Genomic DNA, 21,912 nt, shown 5'->3' on the forward strand with positions numbered 1-21,912 from the left:
CCCTCCCTCACTCCTTCCTTCCTTTCTCTCTCTCTCTCTCTCTTTTTGGTGGGAGAGGGACTGGGACTTGAACTTGCTCGGCTCACTCACTCAGCTGATGCTGAACCACTTGAACCACACCTCCAGACCTGCTTTTTGCTGTTTTTTTTTTTGAGATGGACTCTTGTAGACTTTTCTGCCTGGGATGGCTTTGAACCACGATCCTTTTGTTTGAAGTGTAGCTAGGATTACAGGTGTAAGCCACAGGTACTGGGCTTGTGCTTGTTATCTTTGAGTCAGGGTCTTGCTTCTCACTTGGCCTGTGTATGGACTGTGATCTTCTTATTGTGTGTGTGTGTGTGTGTGTGTGTGTGTGTGTGTGTTTTGCTGTTTGTTGTTTGCTTTTTGTTTACTTCTCACTGTGCTGGGATAACAGGTGTCTGTCACTAAGCCCAGCTTCTTCTGTTGGGATTGACTCTGGCAGGTTTTTCTGCCTGAACTGATCTAGAACCACGATTCTCCTGATCTCAACCCTTCAAGTAGCTAGGATTACAGGTGAGCCACAGGTACCCAGTGAGACCTAACATTTCTTCATGAGGGCTCGCTCTGGCCTCTGCTCTTTCTTTCTTTCTTTCTTTCTTTCTTTCTTTCTTTCTTTCTTTCTTTCTTTTCTTTCTTTCTTTCTTTCTTTCTTTCCTTCCTTCCTTTCTCTCTCCCTCCCTCCCTTCCTCCCTCCCTCCCTCCTTCCCTTCCTTCCTTCTTTCTTTTTTTGCCAGTCCTAGGGCTTGAACTCAGGCCTGGCCACCGTCCCTGAATGTCTTTTGCTCAACGCTAACACTCTACCACTAAAGCTACAGCACCACTTCCGGCTTTTTCTGTGTATGTGGTACTGAGGAATCGAACCCAGGGCTTCATGCATGCGAGGCAAGCGCTCTACCACTGAGCCACCTCCAAACCCTACGAAGTTGGCATTCTGGCCACACTTCACAGCTGGGGAGGCCGTGCTGGACTCAGAGCCTCTTGCCTGTCTGCAATGACAGGTCCCTGCAGTTCCTGGGGACACACGCTCTGAGTGCCCGAGGGTGTCAGGTGCCTGTCTGGGCGGGAGAGGGGGGAGGCCTGGCTGCCTTCTCGGGGTTCTGTTCCTGTAATGTCTTCCCTTAAGGCTACGAAGAGGCTGAGCTTTGGCACCCCTCCCTCCGCCCTGGCATTCTTGGTTCCTGGAAAGCCAGCAGGGGCCCGGGGAAGACATAGACAGTTGAGAGAGCCGTGTTTTCCCTGGCTGCTTGTCCTTCTCACGTTCCTGGATGTGTGAGGCGCCCAGTGGCTTCCTGCCTCAGGAAAGTGTCCTGTGCATTAGAGGAGTGGTCAGTGGAGGCTGCAGGCTTTGTGTGTGTGTGTGTGTGTGTGTGTGTGTGTGTGAGTGAGTGAGGAAGATGGGTGGGGGAAGGGACCTCCCAGATTCCCACTGCCCACCCAGACATGAGCCAGTGGGGAGACCGAGGGCAAGGGGAGGAAAGAAGGCTGTGGCGCCTCATGTCAGGACGACGTGAGCTGGACATGAACCGTGTGGTGCCCGCTTTGTGTCTCCTCTGCCTTGCGGCTCCCTGGCAGGCCAGAGGGCTGTGTCTGCTCCTACTTGTTGCCTGGATTCCAGTTCCTTCCATTCCCATCCACCCCTTGCAAGGCGCCATGTTGCTCAAGCCTCTCTGGGAGCTCAGTGGTAGTGGTTCTTTCGGAGCCATCTAGAAGCTAGCCCAGAGCCCTCCTTCCCTGCGTCTGCCTCTGCCTTTGAATCTTTTGCTTTGTGCATGTTTATGATTTTTGAAACAGTTAGCCTCACTCTATGGCCTCGGTTGGCCTCTACCTTGCCATCTTCCTATCTCAGCCTCTCAAGGGCTGGGACTACAGGTGTGCACCACTGTGCTGAGCACCCCAAACTGCTTTTTAGTCTCAGTGCCTGGGAATGTGACCTGTGGCCCTAGGTTAGACTACAGGCTTCTCCCTGGAGAGCACGAGGTCGGGGCTCCTCCCCACAGCCACCTGCAGCAGAGGTGACGGAGCTGCGCTCAGAGCTGACTGGTGCCTCATCTCAGCCATGAGTCCTTCCGTGTGCCTCTTCAGCTCCCCCCAGCCCCCCTGATGGGGTACCACATGTGGCTGGCCCTGTGCTGGCTGCTGGAAATCCACCAGGGAAGAGGATTCGGCCAATCAAGGGGATTGTCCGGATCAAGCCAGCCTCTGACTGCGTGCTGTCCTGAATTGGAGAGGAAGGAGCTGGAAAGCGTCAGGAGAAACCACAAGGCGAGCGCTCTACCACTGGAGCCACAGCGCCGCTTCTGGCTTTTTGGTGGTTCATTGGAGATAAGAGTCTCACGGACTTTCCTGCCCAGGCTGACTTTGAACCGTGATCCTCAGATCTCAGCCTCCTGAGTAGCTGGGATGAGAGGCGTGAGCCACCGGAGCCCGGCTCCTATGTTTCATTTTAAAGTTATTTTCAAGAAGCCAGTATGGGCTCATGATGTCCAATTGGAAAGATACACAAGGGTCCAGTTCTCTTCTCACTGGTGCCTCGGAGCCCTGCCAGTGAGTGCCGTCCTGTTCCTCAGACCACCCCTTCCATCCTTCACTGTTCCTGCCACACCAAGGTGGGACTTACCACACTCCTGGCGGCCAGCGTTCACACTGCTCCACAGCGCCCCACAGAGGTGGGGCAGTGCATAGTCTGCAGAAGCAGGGAGCTTAGCCTGAGCCTTCCCAGTGACTCATTCTTGGGAAGGCCAGCTTTCTGACCGTCAACACTGCATCATTCCAATCACAGAGTACGACGGATGACCCTGCAAACCCATGATGCCCCCGTAGAGATGGCCCACTGCCCTGGGCTCAGTTTTTTCCCATTAGACACCTGGAGAGACCGGACATTCCTGGAAAGAAGGGCTGACACCCTTCTTCACCCGCTGAGCCTCCTGGGGTCAGCACCCTGCCTTTCTAGACTGGCCACAGCCTCTCTCTGGAAGCCCTGGGTCCCTGTGCCCTGGAGGACAGTGGTGTGTCTGCCTTCGATGGACACTGCCCAGGGCTGCCCCACCAGAGAGGCACGGGCAGTGTTCATGCCACAAGGAACCACCCTAGGCCAAGCCCTCACCATCCTGATTCTGTACCTACCTGATTTGTTCTTGTATTCGATGTCGAAGCCCGTGATGATGCTGTTGCCATCAAATCGCTGGGTCCAGCGCAGGTTCATGCTCCGGGCCTTCACCTCCCGGATCTCCAGCTCTGGAGGGTCAGGAGGCTCTGGAGCATGGTAGGGGAGGGACAGAAAGAAGGTCAGTAGCAGAGATCTTGGCCTCTCATTTGCCCCTGGGAGTTGATGTCACCTATAGTCAGGAGCCCAGAGCCAGGGTGGGTCTGGTGGCTTGCTTCTCCTCCTGCAGCTTCCTGGGTGACCTTTCCTTTTCCTTCTACACCTGGGATCCTGACTCCACTTCCTCCTAGACCTGCAGCTGCCTGGCTGGAAAGTTCCTAGCTCCTATTCAGAGTAGGAGATGGTAATATGGGGGCTCACCCCGCATTTCCTGCCCTCCTCCCCACTGACACCTCGGCTCCCCAGGGCATCTCCTCTCATCCCCTGCCAGTGTGGCTGCTCTTTGGTGGACCCAGATGTGGGAAGTGGGGGTGTGGGTGGGGGTGGCTGTACCTTGCACAGTGAGCTGGATCAAGCCCCGGTCCTCCCCGTACGAGTTGATGGCGTGGCAGCTGAAGAACACAGAGTCCCCACGGTCAGCTGGCTTGAGCTGGGAGGCGGCCAGCAGGGGCAGGAGAGGGAGGAAATGGGGAGAGGCTTTTAGAGCTGGTCAGTGGAAGGGAGGGGTGCATTTCCAGTGGTATCAGCAAAGCCATCTCTTCCCGGAGGGGACCTGCGAGGGGCTCTGTCACGGGCTCTCCTAGAGGAACCCAAGGGTGGGAGGGGAAGCTGTCCATGTAGGGAGTGAGGGGTTGATGGGCTCAGGAGGGTAGGAGGGAGGTGACTGGGGTCTCAGGAGAAAGACTAGAGCCCAGGGGTTCTAGAAAGGAAGAGAGGCTGGGGAGCCTCGTGATTGACAGCTGTGGCCCTCAGAAAGGAGATAAGGTGACATCCATTCTCCTGCTGGGGAGGGATGGATGGGAAAGGGGCAGGGACTTTTGGGGTGGGGGGTGGGGGGTGGGGAAGGGGATCCCGGTCTTGCCATATTTTACCTGCCCTCGGCGGACAGCTCCCGACTCCCCACCAGTTCAGGGTCCCCTGGGGCTGGCTGGCTTCTCACCTTCAGCGTGGAGACCACCTCGTCCCCGTTGTCCTTGGTGGCGATGGCGTACCGCATGACCCTGTCGGGGTCGATGACGGTGTCCCCCTTCTCCCAGCGGATGATGATGGGCCTCTCCCCGCGCGCCGTGCAGTTCAGCTCTTTCGCGTGGCCCTTGATGGCGATGGTGGTGTTGGGGTGGGAGGTGATCATGGCTGGGACTGGAAAGGGGGGAGGCAGGGCCTGTGAGGGTCTCGGGGCCAGTGGGGGAGAAGGGCGTGGACACAGAAACCCCGTCCTCAGCTGTCCCCACCCACCCACAGGGCACCTCAAAGGGTCTGAGAACCAGGAATAGGGGACTCGTTGGTCTGCTCTGCTCCTTTTCTGCATTCACCATGAGTGCAGTCTGCCCTCACCCCCTCATTCTTTCCTTGAGCCTTTTGAATCATGAGGTATCAAATTTCCTTCCTTCCTTCCTTCCTTCCTTCCTTCCTTCCTTCCTTCCTTCCTTCCTTCCTTCTTCCTTCCTTTTTTTCTCTTTATTTCCTTTTGTAACAGTACTGGGGCTTGAACTCAGGGCCTGAGTGTTCTCTCTTAGCTTTTTTCACTTGAAACTGACACTCTACTACTTGAGCCACAGCTCCACTTCTGGCTTTTTGGGGGTTAATTGGGGATAAGAGTCTTGCAGGCTTTTCTGTCTGGGCTGGCTTTGAACTGTGATTCTTAGACTTCAGCCTCTTAAGTAGTTAGGATTACAAATGTAAACCACTAATACCCAGCCAGATTATTTATTTTTAAACATTGACAATATACATGAAGTTACAAAGGAAATGGGTAATATTAAGATATGTTTATGCCAAGCATTAAGCACATTAAAAAAAAGCAAACTGGATATGGATATATTTTTTTTATCCCATATCAATACGTGCTCCATTACTTTTTATCAAATAAGATCTAGCAGAGACTTGTAATTACTGTCTTCCGTTAGCAGGCTTTTGTGCTAGCGATGCTTACCTAGGATATTTGAGGTATCTGCAGCCGGCGTGATATGACATGAGCTATCTGGGGGTTTCCTATTGGTGACAGTCACACAGACTTTTACTGCTGTGGTACGTGGCTTCCACTTACGGGGGAAGGAAATACTGCGTTTCAGTTAGAGGTTAGTGAGATGTGATTCATGCAAGTTCAAAGCCTTGCTGAACCGGATCTGCACAATTCTAGGGCAGCCTTTGGACCCTGGGTTCAGAATCTGAAGCCAGAACCTCCACTTGCTGGTTAGCCTGGTTTCTCTGTGTCCTAGTCTTACCGAGAAAATTACCACAGGCAGCCCTGCACAGCTTCATGGAGATCAGGGTCCCCTATACTCCCACCTTGGCCCCAGGAAGTCACCAAGAAACAGCCAAGGAGACCCCCTCCCTCGACCCTCACTCTCCTCTGGACTTCAGCAGCAGCAGCAGCAGCAGGAGGAAGAGGAGGGGTGCGCAAGTGGCAAATGGTGCAGGGCTATGATTGGCTGTGAGAGCCACGCCCCCTTCCTAGGGGCGGAGCCCTCTTCTCACTGGGTCTGAAGTGCTCTGCAGCACTGTGGCCCCAATACTGCCTGCTTTGTGCCACGGAGCTGAAGGGTTCTGTCCCCTCTCTCCTCAAAATGGAGTCCCTGCCCCCACCCCCTGCACCCAAGTTTGCCCCATTTCCACAAGCACAAGATGCACTTTCTCCTCTTCCTTTCCAGTGACTTTGGTCTCCCCTCTCCTCTAGTTTTAAAGACCCGCCTCAGACAGAGCTCCTCCCAGTTGGCTCTCCAGGGAAGTCTTTTATCTTTCGTTCTTTTGTGTGTGTGTGTGTGTGTGTGTGTGTGTGTGTGTGTGTGTGTGCTAGTCCTGGGACTTGAACTCAGGGCTTGGGTGTTGTCCCTGAGCTTTTTTTTTTTTTTGCTCAAGGCTACTACTTGAGCCACAGCTCTACTTCCAGCTTTTTGCTGGTTCTATGGAGATGCGTCTCTTGGGCTCTCCTGTCTGGGCTGTCTTCCATCTGTGATCCTCAGATCTCAGCCTCCTGAGTAGTTAGGATGATAGGTGTGAAGCACTGCACTCAGTGGGGACATCTGGCTTTTTTGGAGAGAGGAAGGAAGCTGGGCTGGGGGTGTGGAGTGGCGCTGAGCTGAGACCCCAGCCAGCGGGCGCAGGGTGCGGGTGAGGGGCAGCTCTGGCCCTCCGCTCACACCAGAGCCAGTCTCGTCTGCTGTAAAGCCATGTGGGGTTTGGTGCTGGGCGGGCCCTGGCCCTGGGGCCCCTGGGGCCCCTGCACAACCCCCCTCATCAAATAATGAAGCAGATACATTTTTATAATGCACGGCATTACGCTCAGATATACAATAAAACGTGAAAAACAAATAACGAGGTGCAAGCTATAATGAAGAAAAAGCCCGCAGTCAGAGCATCGGTGTATGAATTATTGACTAAGGTTTTACACTCTCAAGGATGTGTGCAGGAATATTTTTTTCCACCCAAGATTTGCATAATTCACTCGTTGAGACCTGGCTGGAATATAGAGTGGGATTTTTTTTTTAACTTCAACACGTCGAGCCTGGCATGGCAGACACCTTTGGTCTGGGAGGTGCTGGGGGTGGGGTGGGGGGCCCAGGGCTGCTCTGTTCTTGGTACAAGGAGTGACCGGGCCACTGTCACAGGGCTCTAGGTGGGCAGGACCCTGAGGTGGTCTGGGGAGGAGGGATTCTGATCGTGTGTGTGTGTGTGTGTGTGTGTGTGTGTGTGTGTGTGTCTGTCTGTCTGTCTGCTGGGGTGGGGGTGGGGGGCAGGGTTGGCCTCATGGGTCAGAATCAAGGAAATGGAGGGGAAAGGACACAAGGCCCTCTTCGCTCTGTGCCGGGGCGGGGCGCTTGCAGCCCATGCCTGTTCTGGCTCCAGGCAGGCCTGCAGGAGCTCATCGAGGGCCCATGTGGAGAAGCAGAAAGGTCTTCTCTGCCTGGATGTCACCCGGGGGCCAGGGCCACGGCTGGGCCAGGGCGGGGTTCAGAGGGCAGGGTGTGTCCCTTGGAGCGGTGAGCAGCCAGTGCATCCACACATGCCAGCCTGCTGCGGGGAACTTGTCTTTCCAATCAGAGTTGCTCAGGGACAGACATGGGGTAAGTCAGAGACAGCAGGGTCTTTAGAGATTCTGGGGCTGGCTCCTAGCATCCTCCCGCCGGGGATCTGCAACCAGTGCAGCACCCCATGTTCCCTGCACTGAAGGACCCAAGCTGGGGGCTAAGCTCAAGAGACACCCCTCCCCCCTCCCCCCTGCTGCTGGGGAGAGGCAGGGGACCTGAAGCTTGAGGGGTGAGAGGACTGGGCTTCAGTTCTGCTACCAGCTATTTGGCCTTTATCAGATTGACTTCTTGGCACCGCACGACGCGGCTGTGGGGAGAATAAAATGAATGTGGATATGAGATTAAAAAAAAAAAAAGCAAAGAGCCAGTCGCTAGTGGCTCAAGCCTGTAATCCTAGCTGCTCAGGAGGCTGAGATCTGAGGATCACAGTTCAAAGCCAGCCCAGCAGGAAAGTCCGTGAGACTCTTTTTTTTTTTTTTTTTTTTTTGTCGGTCATGGGGCTTGAACTCTGGGCCTGGGTGTTGTCCCTTAGCTCTTCAGCTCAAGGCGAGCACTCTACCACTTGAGCTACAGCGCCACTTCCGGTTTTCTGGTGGTTTTATTGGAGATAGGAGTCTCACGGTCTCTCCTGCCCGGGCTGGCTTTGAACCGCGATCCTCAGATCTCAGCCTCCTGAGTAGCTAGGATTACAGGCGTGAGCCACCAGCGCCCGGCTTCCGTGAGACTCTTATCTCCAATAAACCACTTGAAAACCAGAAGTGGCACTGTGGATCAAGCGGTAGAGTGTTCACCTTGAGCTGAAGAGTGCAGAGACAGCGTCCAAGCCCAGAGTTCAAGCCCCATGAACCACAACAACAACAAAAGCAAAGAGTATGAAGTATCTTATTACCATTTTTACATAGATTACACGCTAATATTTTAGACCTATTGAGTTGAATATGTAACTTGGCACTACAGGGAGCTTTCCTCTTACAAATGGAGAAACTGAGGCTTCAAAGGAAGACACCTGGCCCAAGGCCACTCTTCAGGTGAGCAGTCCTCTACCCTGAAAGATAGAAAGCCAGGTACAGTGGTACACACCTGTAGTCCCAGCTACTGGAGAGGCTGAGCTGGGAGGATCGTTGGAGGCCAGCGTGGGCAACACAGTGAGATTTCATCTCAAACGCACACAAGAAAAAGAAGATGCGGGAGGGGGTCGCTCCCCACCCAGAGCTATTCTGCTGCTGGTGAGTGTCAGGACCGCAGGGGGAGACCTGACCCCCACTTCTGTCTGACTGCGTGTCAACACGCCATCCTGCGGTGAGCACCAAGTCACATGGGAATGTTGGGGTATGGCTGGAGAGGGGAGCAGGCATCACCCCACGCTGGGAGCTAGGGAGTCATGAGCTGCAGGCAGCAGGGGTGGACAGGGGCAAGGCCAGAAGGCAGACCTCCTGTCCAGCTAACAAGGGGCTTTCTAGCACCTTCCCTGAGTGGCACAGCCTCCCCGTGTCCATCATACGTGCGATGGAAGTTGCAACCCAGCTCATTTTCCACGACTCTTCCCACCCCCGACCGCAAGAAGCCTCATTCCCCCATTTCTCTTGTCTCCTTTTCCTCCTTCCCAGCCTCCTGCTTTTCCTCTTCCTTTTCGCAGTACTGAGGTTGGCTTGTGACTCTGCATGTGCTCTTCCCGCCTTTAGTTATTTGTTCATCGGGCCTTGCACGTTTGCCCAAACCAGCCTGGACTGTGATCCTCCTGTTTACCCTTGCAGACTTGGAGGGGGCGGGCAGGAAGGAGACCCTGGCAGCCCAGGTAGCATGGGGTCAGTGTCCTCTGGTGCTGGTCCCAGCAGCGGCAGCTGTAGCCCAGCACCTGCCTGCGTCTATGGGAAAAGACTCATGAGCACGGAGGACAGATGACAATCTCCATAGTCTGTCCTGGGCCCGGGGGAGGGAGGAGCCCGGGGGGGGGGTTGAGAGGGGGCGCAGGGCTCTGCCACTGCCCATCAACCTTCTCTCTCCTGCTCCCTTGGGGCCATCTTGGCAGGCCTGGCCAGCGTGGGACACGCAGCCTGGCCGGCGGGGAGCGTCTCCCTCCCGCGCCCCGGGGCCCTCCGGGGGGCACAGGCCGAGGGGAGAGGAAATCAATTTCAGAAACAAGACAGTTGTCAGAGTGGCGTGTAGCGGGTTCCTGTCTGTGCGCCGCTCGCTCTCGCAGGCCCCTCTGTCACCGGGTCCTGCCCAGGCCGGCTGCTATTTACATTTTAATTTGATGTGAGCGGCTGATAGATTCTTAAAACGCCATGAGATGGCTCTGCGGCTCTCAGCCCCCAGCACCCACACTTAGTGACCCGCCCCAGGCTCCCAGGTGGGGAGATGAGGGTCCCCCCCCTCCCCGCCCCGTGGCTGCCCAGTACCTCCCTCAGTTTCCCTCCTCCTCTGGGGTCTCCTCATTTTGCAAAACACTGATGAATTCTTTGCAGGGAAGCCTCGCTCTGACTAAGGAGGCGGCCTTGCTCCCCGCTCTCACCCAGGAGGAAATGGGAGCTCAGAGAGGTTAAGTGGTTTGTCTGACATCACACAGCTGATGAGTGGCCTCCCCCTGCCCCCCTGCCTTGCCAGAACTGCCCTGGGCCCCCAGTCCCCTGAAAGCTCACCAGTGCCCTTTCCTTTAGCGTTAGCCTAGCCATCTCCTGCCCGGTGGCTTTCCCTACCAGCTCTGTGAATGATCTAGAAGGAGGCGGAAAAGTGGAGCAGGGCTGGGTGGGTGGGGGCTGAGGGACCAGGCTGGGGGTGGGAGAAGGAGAGGGGGCAATGAGCCAGGTCTCCTCCGTGCGGGTCCCTCTCCTCCCCACCTCCCCTTGGTGATGGGAGCTCAGCTGGTGTTTGTGACAGTCCCTAAGCCACCAGGGAATGGGGCTTCAGCCGCGCAATCCCCAGAGGAGAGGGCATCGGAGGGGGAAGCAATTGGAGGAAAGCATCTGTCACGAAGGAGCAAGACAAGAGAGAGGGCGAAGCCGCCCTGTAGGGGGAGCGGATGTGGCATCACAGCACACAGTGGGCTTCACTGGGGCTGACCATGCGCCAACCGGGTGCTGCACTGAGTTCTTCCCAGGCATCAGCTGATTGAATCCTCACAGATGGGGAAATCGAGGCCATGAAAGCCGTGGGAGGGACCTGACACTGGGCAGCAGGGGGGCAGCAGACAGAGCAGCAGAGGCCTGGGAAGTGGCGGTGCCAGAGCTGAGCTTCAGGGCCATGGGGAGACGGGCCTGGGAACTGGGGTGCTATGGGGTGAGGCTGGGCCTGCTCCGTCTGGAGAAGGCTGGAGGAGGGTCTCCTGTGAGGCCTCTAGGAGACCCCTCAGAGGCTGGGGCTTCATTGGCTCAAGGTAGGTGTGGGCATCTGCGTTCCTTAGGAGCCCCCCCCTCCCCAACCAGTGTCAGGGCTGACCCCTCTCCCGTCCTGGTAGGTACTGGCTGGTCTTTCCTCTGCCTCGCTCGATGTAGCCTGCAGCCACCAGGACTGCTGGGTAACACAACCACTGCATTCTTTTTACCAGGGCCTTTGCTTCCCCGCCCCCCCCCCCAGTCCTTCTGAGAGCCTAACTGAAATCTCTCTTAGGAGTCTCCTGGGGCTTTCGGTAAAAGAGGACCTGGGCAGCTGGGGTGTTTTCTCTTTCTTGCCCTGTGGAAGAGAGGTGGCAGGTACTCAGGATCCCCAGAGCTCATCAGGAGAAAGCATCTCTCCGGGGATCCTTTTGTTTCTGCAAGGATTATAGGGAGCTGACAGGTAAGGAGACCCCGCCCCCTTCCTTTCCCCCTTGCTCCCCTACCTCCAAAGCATCTCTGCTCCTTGTTAACAAGCTTCTGACAAGCACGCAGGCCCTGTGTGGCGGTGTGCGATAAGCCGCCACAAGGGGCATTGTTGGCACAGGGGTGGGGTCCCTGGGCCCCCAGGGAGCGTGTGGGTGCAGCTTTGCTCAGCTCTGTGGCAGCCACTCCAAGCTGCCTCTGGGGAAAGGCTTGGGGGTGTGTGTGTGGGGGGGTGTCTTCTGGGGATGTGTGTGTGTGTGTGGGGTGTCTTCTGTTCCCCTTCTTGAAGAGCCAGGCCTCTGCGTTGCTAATTGGATCCCACCCACTCTGGCTTGTTGTGTCCGTTAATTAATTGTTGTGTGATTAACTCATATTGCATGGCAGCCACAGCCTGGCTTCTGAAAGCTATAAGAGAGGTGCCCGGGGAGCTGGGTCCCCCAGAACGCTGGCAGTCCCCTGCCCCACGACAGAATTCGTGGGAAGAGTGTGTGTGGAAGTCGGATTGAGGGTCACGGGGACTGGCAGGGCCGTGGAGAGTTGGATGTCAGGCCCTCATCCTGCAGGGTGGACCGGCCCGACCTTAACGTGTGCAGCTAGAAAATGGGGTCCCTCATGTCCCCCCTTGATGAGGAGTGCCTGGGTGGGAGGGGACATGTTCTCAAAGGAAGCAGGCACCATGCCTCCCTTGCCTCTGGTCTGCCACTTGCTTGTGAACATTGGAAAAATGGTAGTAATAATACGAGCTAACGTTTATTGAATGTTTATTATGTGCCTGCACCATGGTTAATGCTCTCCACGAATTAGCTCATTAAGCCTCCCTGCCCGCACAGCCCGGGGATGCGGGAAGTTTTAAAGATAAGAGTCTATGAATGTGAGATTCTTTCAGAAGCAGGAGAACACCAGGCCCTTTTTCTTTATGTACCCCAGGGGTTCACATGTTAGGATTGAATCCTCCACTGTGAGGTATCAAGAAGATCTGGTGTCCACACCTACCATCCCAGCTACTCACGAGGCAGAGATAGGAGGAAGGTCTGGCCTTGGGCAAAAATGTGAGACCTTATTTGAAAAAAAACAAAAACAAAACCACAAAGTAAAAGCAAAAGAAATTGTGATTGCCTATGGAGCACAAGGCTCTGAGTTCAAATCCGAGCAGCTTCATCTGACCCTGGTGTTTACAGTGTGACTTTGGGGGAAAAATTGGGCCCAGAAAAGCTCACCCTGTGATTGAGTAGTGGGGCCTTGTAAGAAGAGATTGAACACACATGCACGCACACACACACTTTTGCACACACACACACACACACACACACTTTTGCACACACACACACACACACGCACACACACATGCATAAGCACATTTCCCTTTCTCTCCTGTCCTGTAATGTCTTGGAACCACGAGCCAAAATAAACCCTGTTTCCTTAAGATGCCTCTGGCCTGCAGTATTCTGTTGTTATCAATAGCAATTGGACCGGAACACACACCTTGGCACACAGTGGGCACAGGGGCCACTCACGAAGTACACGCTCGCTGCTTGGCTGGTGCAACCATTTATTCTGTCTTGGTTTTCCAGGGCCCTCAGTCATAGCTGAGGGGAGCAGCTCTGGGCTTCCCTAACTTGGGGCAGGGTTGAGGGGTGCTACCCAGCTCTCTGCCTGCCTGTAACTCCTTACCTATTGAATGGAGCCTCTCAGTGGTAACCCGGGCTCTCTTCTGTGGGGTGTATTGGCTGATGCCTATACCTTGGTTGATACCCAGAACACCCATCATCCTGTTATTACCTGATCTCTGCCCTGAATGATATCTTGAAGGCTAGAACCACCTGGGAACTTCAGCGCTGTGGTCATGGAGGCTGTAGGGGGCAGTGGGGCGGGGGGGAAGCGCAGGGCTGGGAAGTGGCGATCATGTCAGAGCTCAGACAGTGGTAGAGCGCTTTCCTCACATGCCCAAGGCCCTGGGTTCGATTCCTCAGCACCACATAAGCAAAAAGAAAAAAGCCGGAAGTGGCACTGTGGCTCAAGTCGTAGGGCGCTAGCCTTGAGCTGAAGAGCTCAGGGACAGCGCCCAGGCCCAGAGTTCAAGCCCCAGGACCAACACCAACAACAAAAAGAATCCATTAGGTTGAGGTTTGGGGTGTGCCTTGGATCTCTCCAATGATCCTGTGGGCATTGCCAGGTCAGACAATCTTCTCCTAACCCTCAGAAACAACTGGGAGACAGCTTTGGAAAGGCAGGGACCAGGGACTGGCATCCAGCCCTCAGGTCTCCATTGGTTCTACAGAACAGGACCCACCGTTAGCTCTGGTCAATACTTGTGGGTGAGGGAAAGTGACTGAAATAAACGGAGTCCCAGGAACTGTGTGTGCACGTCCTGTTTCTCTAGAGGGACCATGGGGAACACTGGTGTGAGAGCCATCACCCCTGGCTCTGGGGTTGCCCGCCTGCCTCCCACGTGAACTGCTTGTTTTGCTGCTGCCGCCGCTGCCCACCCCCCCCCCCCCCCCCATGGCCTGCCAGGAGCTCCGGAGATTTGCTAACTCTTTGGTCCTCTAAGGAGGCTGCCTGCGGAGCCCGGCCTGGTAAGAGGCGGCGTCCGCCTCTCTCCTTGCCTCTGTTTGATGAAGCAGGAGACAAGTGTTGCTCCTTACTCTATGAAGTCTAGAAATCAATAAGGCCAGAGAGCCGGCTGGATAATCATCGCCGTGGAAATCATTACAGTGGCTCTCTCCCTCTTCCCTCCCCTCCCTCCTCCCCTGACAGCCCAGGCACCTTCTCCCGAGCCTCAGAAAAGCCCTCCCCTGGTATGGCCGGGCTGGGCTGGGGTCCTTGCAGGTGCTTTGAGGCCAAACAGGTGAGATGGAAAATGATTACAACCTGTGGGGGAGAAGGAAGATAATGGGCCTCCCCCAAATTCCACAGTAATGGCGGGGTGGGGAGGGAGGAATCTGACTCAGTGCCCTGGCTTCAGTGTCACTTGCAAATCCAGGGGGAGGACCTGTCCCCTACCTTCATTAGGGAGATCACAGGCCCAGGGAAGAGCGGAAGGCGGCTGTGATTAAAGCAGACCTGAAGTCTGGGGGAGGTGGGGGGTGGGTGGGGGGGGGGCTCAGAAAGCTGGCCATTCCCAGGAACCGAATGCCAACTGCGGGAAGGCCTGGGTTGAGATGGGTGCCAGCGGCAGGAATTCCCACCCTGGGAGAGGCAGATCGGCCCCAGCCCCCCAGGTAGCTGCTGGCTGACAAGGAGACAGGACTGGACGCCAGGGACCGCACAGGAAAACCTTCGGCCAGTGGTGGGACCTTTCTGTGCTGCAGTTATTGTCAGTCCTGAGAGGAGCCTGCTAGGCACGCCTCGGCCAGTCCTCCCTCCGTCCACCCGCCATGCCCTGCCGAAAGCCTTCCCTCCCGCCAGGGGGCATCTGGCAGCAGCGTGCCTCCAGAGGAAGACAAACCAGAACTGGCCTAGGATGCTCCTGAAGCAGGCGTGGGGGGATTCGGGCAGGGACTCCCCTGGGTATCTGGAGTGTGGTTAGGGACCGGATTTGTGGGCCCTGGGTGGCCATTTCGTTGGGGAGATGCAGGAGGGACGGGAAGATTTCGCATCCTGAGAGTTCAACCACAGCAGGCGGGCCTGGGGGGGGGGTCTCTGGCCTCTCTGAGGGTGAGGCTCACTCCACCCCCCTCTGCCCCGGAATTAGGTTCTGTCCCCTCCGCCCCATCTTCCTGGGACCGCACGCAGGATGATGCTCGCTGGCCAAGAGCTTGGGAATCTCTATTCAATTGATCTGACATTTTGCTAAACAAACAAATCAAAACTCAAACCAAACAAAGGGCCCTTGTGGGTTTAATTGGCCATGGGCTTTATCTGTGGCTCAATCACTGGGCCTTTGGGTGATAGAGGAGAGTCTAGAGGAGGTAATGAACCTGTCTAACAGGCACTGAGGCTGGTGGGGGCCCCAAACACAGATAGCCTTCTTCTACCTCCTCCTCCTCCTCCTCCTCCTCCTCCTCCTCCTCCTCCTCCTCCTCCTCCTCCTCCTCCTCTTCCTCCTCCGCCTCTTCCTCCTCCTCCTTCTCCTCATCACCATCATCTTTCTCTTTTTTAACTTTGGAAGGTAGATGACAGGTAGTTCTGTGGACATGCTTTGTTCTGTAGTTGATTACGTGTATTATCCACCAAGTTTTAGGAAGCTGTCTGGTGTCCTGAGAAGGCCATGCCTCGGGGCGGGGGAGGGGAGGCAAACATGGCTTCTCATAGCTGGCAGGGACCTGGGATACACTGGTGATTGGATTCTAGTTCAGATGAATTCTTATTGTACAGACGAGGAAACTGAGGCCCAGGGAAGGGAAGGGGTCCCTAGCCAGTGGCTCCCAGGGCAGGATGGGCACCCTTCTACAGATGCTCCGTCCTGATGCTCTTCCTCACAGGCAGCATGTGGGGAGAGCGCCATCAATGGTAACGTTTGCCCGTGAGGAGGCAGAGCGAGGCTGTACGCTCAGGCACTTCGGAGCTCAGCCACTTGGAGATTCTGGGGTCAGGGAGGACCGGGTCGGTGGGGTCTGAGGGACTGTCATCAAGAATATCTAAGGGCTCGGCCAATCACTCTCCTGCTCTCGTAAACCCATAACTCACTGGGCCTGCATTAAGGACTGCAGACCTGTGGGAGATTGGCCTGAGAGTCAGTGGGCCCTCGGGGCGGCCTTATTCTATTAGCCAGGGACCCAGACAGCAAAAGAGGCAGTGCAAAGTGATCTCTTCTCTCTCAGGGAGCGGCCACACTGTTCTCCTGCCCTTGGACATCGAGCACCAGGCTCCCTGGACTCCACGGCTCACACCAGTGGCGTCCTGGCTTTGGAAGAGAGGCTAGTTACATGATTCTCTGGGCAGAAGACTTGTTACATGATTCTCAGTCAGTTACGTGAGCCAAGGTACTTAGTAAATCTCCTCTTGTCTATCATCTCTCCATTCATTCATCTATCTATCTATCTATCTATCTATCTATCTATCTATCTATCTATCTATCTATCTATCTATCTCGTATCAATTCTATCTACGTATAGATCTATATATCACCTGTTGGTTCCATTCTTCTCTAGTACTATCATCCAGATCTGGAGGAGAGTTCTGCACAGCAAGGCTCCAAGTACCAGCTCTGGAATCCCAACCCTCACCAGTGCCTGGGGCTCCTGCTCTGGAGCCTGGGGTCCAGCATCAGTTCAACCCAGGACGCACATGTTTAGCGCCCCAAGTCCACAGCCCCTCACGCCATCCTCCCTGCCCACCCTGCCGCGACTCTCAGCCAGACCTCACCGGACTTGCCTCCACCTGGGACCTTGTTAGTGCTCTTTCTGTATCCCAGGAATGGGTGGCTCCACCTCTCCTATCTCTCGTCACAATCCATCTCATCTTTCCAGCTCTGTTTAGAGACCATGGCTTTGTGGGGCTTTTCTCGATTGCCTTTGCTCACTCTCAGAGTTAAATTGATGACTCCATCCCTGATCCTTGGCTTGTAGTTTTATAGGGCATGGATCATTTTATGCAGTAACGCTGGTTGTGTGTCTATTTCTTCTTTGTGATTTTTCAATTCCCCAAGAACAACAACTCTTGTCTTACTCATCACCAGGATTCTAATGCCTTAAATTAACAATTACTAATGGGTATCGGATAGCTATTTTGGACCAAGTGCTGGATTGAATGCTGTAGGTGCGTAGTCTCATTTGCACCTTACCAGTGAGTGAAAAGTACAGCTGCTCCTCACTTTACAATGCGGGGGGAGAGGGGGCGAATGGCAAGATGAACCTGTTGTGAGCTGGAGACATCTTGTGTTGAACGTGCACTGAGCGCCCCTGACCTAGCGTACCCCGTGGAGTGGGGAGGAGAACGGAATATGATGCTATGGCTGTGCCCAAGAACTAACTACTGATGTCCACGTTGGAGCTTAGCAACCCAGAACTCTGTGGGGTGTGGTTGTCTACGTTCCTTACCACGTGACATTCTGGGGGCGGGGCTGAGCTACTGGGCCCTAGATCAGCAGCTCGAGGAAAGATCAACATTTAACATTTGAAGTCTAGTCTCAAGGAATGTGCGTTGCTTTGCTTCACCACTGTGAAGTTGAAGAGCCAGCAAGTTGGAAGCTGTATTATAATTCTAAACTTGCAGAGGGGGGATGAGGGACTTCCAGAGTTGGTTGCCTCACATCTCAAGGCTGTCAAGTGGTTCCAATGTGATTTGAACCCAGGCCTGTGGAAGCCATCAGGCTCAGTGGTGTCAACCCTCCTTGGCTGCTACATCCCACTGCCTTGGGTGTGGCTCCTTGCTTTCTTCCGCTTGGGGCAGTGGCAGGAAGGTCAGTGTGAGGAGTGACAAGGGGGAGTTGTATCCGGGTCAAACATTTCCTGGTCTGCAGGAGGTGCCCAGGCAGGCTGGGCATGGGAGACAGGCCGGGGAGCGGGGTGAGGGGAGGGGGGAAGACAGGTGAGCAGGAAAACGTGACCCCAAGGTGTTTGTGAGAGAGCGGGTGTAAGAGGGCCTGTGCGTGCCTGGTCCTTGCTGGGGAGAAAAGCAAAGGGAAATGAGAGACGTGCAGCTGAAATTAGGACAGGAGGGAGGAGGAAAGAAGCAGGGAGGAAAGGAGAAAAGCTGGAGGAAGGGGAAAGGAGGAGGGGAAGGAGAAAGGAAGGAAAGAAAGGAGGGGGAAAAGGAGGAGGGAGACTGGAAGAAGGAAAGAAGGGGGAGGGAGGGTGAAGGTAATTGAGGAAAGGAAGGAAGAGGGGAGGAAGGAATGGAAGAGGGAGGGACTAAAAGGAGGAGGGGAAAGGGGAAGGTGGGAGGGAGGAGGCAGGAGGGGGAAAGTAGGGAGGAGGGAGAGAAGGCAAGGAAAGTCTGACCTGACCCAGGGAGGTCTGTAAAGGGACTCCCATCATTCTATGGGTGTGTGTGCAGGGGTCCACACCTGCGCATGTCCATACACATGAGATTCTGTGTACGCTCAAGGCAGCCCTGGGTTTACGGCATGATTTCTCCAATCACACCGGGTGCCTCCTCTAAGCTGCCAAGGTTTGAAGGCAAGAAAATTGTAGCACCCAGAATAGAGGTGACTTGTCTGTCCCCCCCCACCATCAGGGAGCAACTTGGGGACAGGCAGGCCCCCTCCTACAATCCCACCCCCAAATCATGCTGCCCTCTGCCCTCCCTCCCTCCTCATCTCCATGGTGAATCCCAGCGCCACGTGGCCGAATCCTTAACTTAAAGAAAGGTAGCAGAAGGAAGAAATCGGAGAGGAGATGGGAGCTAAGGGTGGTTCCAGAGAAAACCTCTCCTCCCCCACCTCCCACCAACTGAGGGATGTGGATTGATTGCCTGGTTTTACTAAGGACAAAGTGCTTTCTGCTCGCGTGAGAGGAGCGGTTCCCCGGGGTGGGGATTCCGGCCTGGAGCTCCCCGAGCCTCCATCGATCTCTGGGGCTTCCCTGTCTATGTGGAGCGGACACACTGGTGTTGGCAGGTGGTAAAGATGCCAGGGATGTTGGGGGGAGGAAGCGCAGGGGAAGGTGCAGGGTGTGCTGTGCCCCTGCCACAGATCCCCCTGGGACAGCAGGGACACAGGATCATTGCCAGCTGCATCTGTGCCAGCCAGGTGCTACACTGGGGGCTTTACACACGCGCATCACAGGACTGGACCCAAAGCAGAGGAAGACCCTTACATGAGGAAGACACGTCCTTTTTGTGTGTGCCATTACTGGGGTTTGAACTCAGGGCCTCTGTGCTGTCCCTTAGCTTTTTTACTCAAGATGGGCACTCTACCGCTTGAGCCACAGCTCCACTTCTGGCTTTTTGCTGGTTAATTAATTACACAGGAGTACAGAGAGTCAGAGCAATCTGTCCGAGTTTGCACAGATCTGGAATTGGAATCAAGTTTTCTGCCCCAGTTGTGTCTCCTATGCTGTGTATGGAATCTTCCTTTCTAGGCTATAAACAGATTGTACACAAGCAAGGGTATATTAAATCACAGAAACAAGTCGATGGGAGTATTCAGATGGAACTGCCAGCCCACAGATCAACGTAAATGGATGCCACCTGATATTTCTCAGTACAGCAACGTGTGAGCATTTCAGCCCTGGGGTGGACTGGAAGTCCTCTCCAAGAGGACCACGGCCACCTCTGAGCAGCCTTCCTGCCTCCCCGTCCCTTCCTGGGTAGAACAGCAGAATCCGAGAGGCCCGGCTGGGAGAAAGCAGGCCAGGCCGCAGAGAGGGTAGGACTCACTTTTGACGGTGAGGAACATGGCCTTGCTGATGTCGGTGCCCACGCCATTGCTGGCCTGGCAGAGGTAGTAGCCGATGTCCTCTTCTAGGACGTGGCGGATCAGCAGGGAGCTGTTGGGCAGGATCTGGATGCGGCCGGTGAGGGGCACGGGGTGGTACTGCTGGGGGTTCCCGCTCCCTGGAAGGAGGCAGTGGTTAGACGGGCTGGGGAGCGGTGCGTGTGTCAGTGAGGACTGAGCGCTGTAGGGAGGCCTAACCCCCCCCCCCCGATGTGGGGCCCGTTCTGTAGCAGACACACAGCTCCCAAGCCTTGCCCATGGTAGGGTCATGCGGTGGCGTGAGCCTCAGGTAGTGGCCACCTCAGCATTGATCTCCTTGGGGGTGACTTCCAGGGAGAGGAAGAAAGAGTGGTCTTTGGGCCCCTACATAGGTGAAGAGAAATCAGAGCCTTCGAATGGCAGCTGCCTGGTTGTCGTGGGGCCAGGCCTGGGCAAGGGGCAAGCTACGCTTCAGGGGGCCTTTGCGGTACCTCGTCCCCTCTCCTGTCCCAAACGCCAGGCTGCAGTGCTAGGCTGTGGGACCAGGAAGATGTCAAGTGCACCCCTGGGTTGAGATGTGGCTCTAAGCGGCGCCAGGACCCCAGAGAAGATGGGTATTGAGGGTCGGGGACCCGGGGTGGGCACTCAGCTTTAGGGGGGAGGGGGAGGCCAAGCCTATGAGAAGGACACAAGGAAATTCCGAGTCAGGGTGATGCTGTCCCTGGTGCCCAGGGGGGAGGGAAGGAGGTGAACTCTAGATTAACTCTAGGCAGGGGTCCTTTAAGGTCAGAAGCCAGGATTTCCCCGGGGTCCTGGCATTGCACACTGAGAGCCCTGCGCCCCCAAACAGCGCATCCTCCCGCGCCCTCCCTGCCCCCACTCTGGTCAGAACCGCTGCTGGCCAAGGGCTCACCTTTGGCATGCTTCCACATGACCTTGGGGGGCGGGTAGCCGTCCACCGAGCAGTTGAGCACCCCAGCTTTGCCGTAGATGCCATCCTGGTTGTTGGGCTGCACCACGAATCGAGGAGGCACTGCCGAAAGAGGGCAGGGAGGGGGAAGCTGGTCATCTGTCTCCCCTGGGCCTCCTGGGCTTGGGGTGGGGGGCCGTAGGAAACCTTCGGCCTAAAGTCGTTCCACATGGACCGTTACCATGCTGGGAGCAGGCAGCTTCCGACACCCAGGGGCTGTGAGTCCGGAGATCCAATCCCGTCTACACCAGTAACTGACTAAGCCACTGACTCCCCGACTCTGGGACTCAGTTTCCTGCCCTGGAAGATCAGAGGTTTAGATCTCTCCTTTTTGTTGCTGTGGTTGTTTCTTTATTCTCTTGGTGGCACTAGGGTTTGAACTCAGGACCTCATACTTGCTAGGCTGCTATTTTACCACTGAGCCATACCTCCAGCTGGTTACTTTTTTTGGCTGGTTATTTTGGAGATAGGGTCTTCCTTCCTTCCTGGTCTGTGCATGCCTGAGACTGGACCCACCTATGTTTAGGCTTCTTGTTATTGCTGAGATCACAGGCGTGCACCACCATGCCTCACTTTCCTCCATGGAGATGGACTTTCCTGGACTTCTCTGCCCGGGCTGTCCTGGAACCACGATCCTCCCAAGCTCAGCCTCCTATGTAGCTTGGCCTGTCTGGTACGTACTACTCTACCCAACTATGGGTTGAAAATGAGTCTTTCAAATGTCTCGGCTCCAGCTGGCCTTGGAACTGTGATCTTCCTGATCATCAGCCTTCCAAGTAGCTAGAATTACAGGCACAAGCCATTCGCATCTGGCTGGACCTCTCCGCCCTCTGAGAAGCCTGGAGTTCCGAGTCGGGCAAGCCGCCTGCCCCGTCACTCACCACGCACGATGAGCTGGCGCTCCCGGCTCACGGTGGCCGCCGCGTTGCTGGCGATGCAAGTGTAGTTGCCATTGTGCTTGAGGGAGACGCTGGAGATCTGCAGGGAGCTCATGAACTCTTTGCTCTCGATGGTCACACCCGAGCCGGAGATGATCACCTGTCCGTCCTTCCTCCACGTGATGCGGATGGGCATGTCCCCCGAGGACACCACACAGGGGATGTAGAGCAGCTGGCCGATGGAGGCGGGTGGGAACTCGAAGGGCTGGATCAGAGGGGGCACTGGAACCGCAAAGGGAGGACACCCGTCAGCCTCTGTGTACCCTACCCAGGGGGCTCTGTGTCAGGCTTGAGATTGCTCGCCCTCCCCGGGGGGCTCTGGTGCTTTGTTCTCCCGGCCAGGCAGAATCCCTAGGCAGTGCCTGGTGTGCCTGGCTCTCCTGCCCACCCAGGTCTGAGCCATTCTCTCTCGTCTGTGGTCTCAGCCTCCCTGCATTAACCCTGACCTTCAGATGTGATTCCCTTGACTCCTGTGGCGCACCTACACATTTAGCCTCCACCCATCCGCCACAGCCGCTTTCCTAGAACCAGGAACCA

General features: G+C 55.7%; 1 protein-coding gene across 1 annotated transcript in view; it reads right to left on the bottom strand.

Annotated features, from left to right (window-relative positions):
- The window catches only part of Dscaml1 (DS cell adhesion molecule like 1), a 248,320-nt gene that overhangs the window by 36,823 nt on the left and 189,585 nt on the right, over window positions 1-21,912 (bottom strand). The window contains exons 9-14 of the mRNA XM_070038562.1: window positions 21,319-21,597; window positions 20,381-20,500; window positions 19,431-19,607; window positions 4,284-4,483; window positions 3,677-3,773; window positions 3,145-3,273 (exon numbers count right to left, since the gene is read on the bottom strand). Of these exons, the coding sequence (XP_069894663.1) occupies window positions 3,145-3,273; window positions 3,677-3,773; window positions 4,284-4,483; window positions 19,431-19,607; window positions 20,381-20,500; window positions 21,319-21,597 (1,002 nt within the window). The remainder of the gene's footprint in view (window positions 1-3,144; window positions 3,274-3,676; window positions 3,774-4,283; window positions 4,484-19,430; window positions 19,608-20,380; window positions 20,501-21,318; window positions 21,598-21,912) is intronic.

Source organism: Dipodomys merriami, unplaced genomic scaffold (genome assembly GCF_024711535.1).
Source record: "Dipodomys merriami isolate MVZ:Mamm:240054 unplaced genomic scaffold, mDipMer1.0.p SCAF_29, whole genome shotgun sequence".
Classification (NCBI taxonomy): Eukaryota; Metazoa; Chordata; class Mammalia; order Rodentia; family Heteromyidae; genus Dipodomys; species Dipodomys merriami.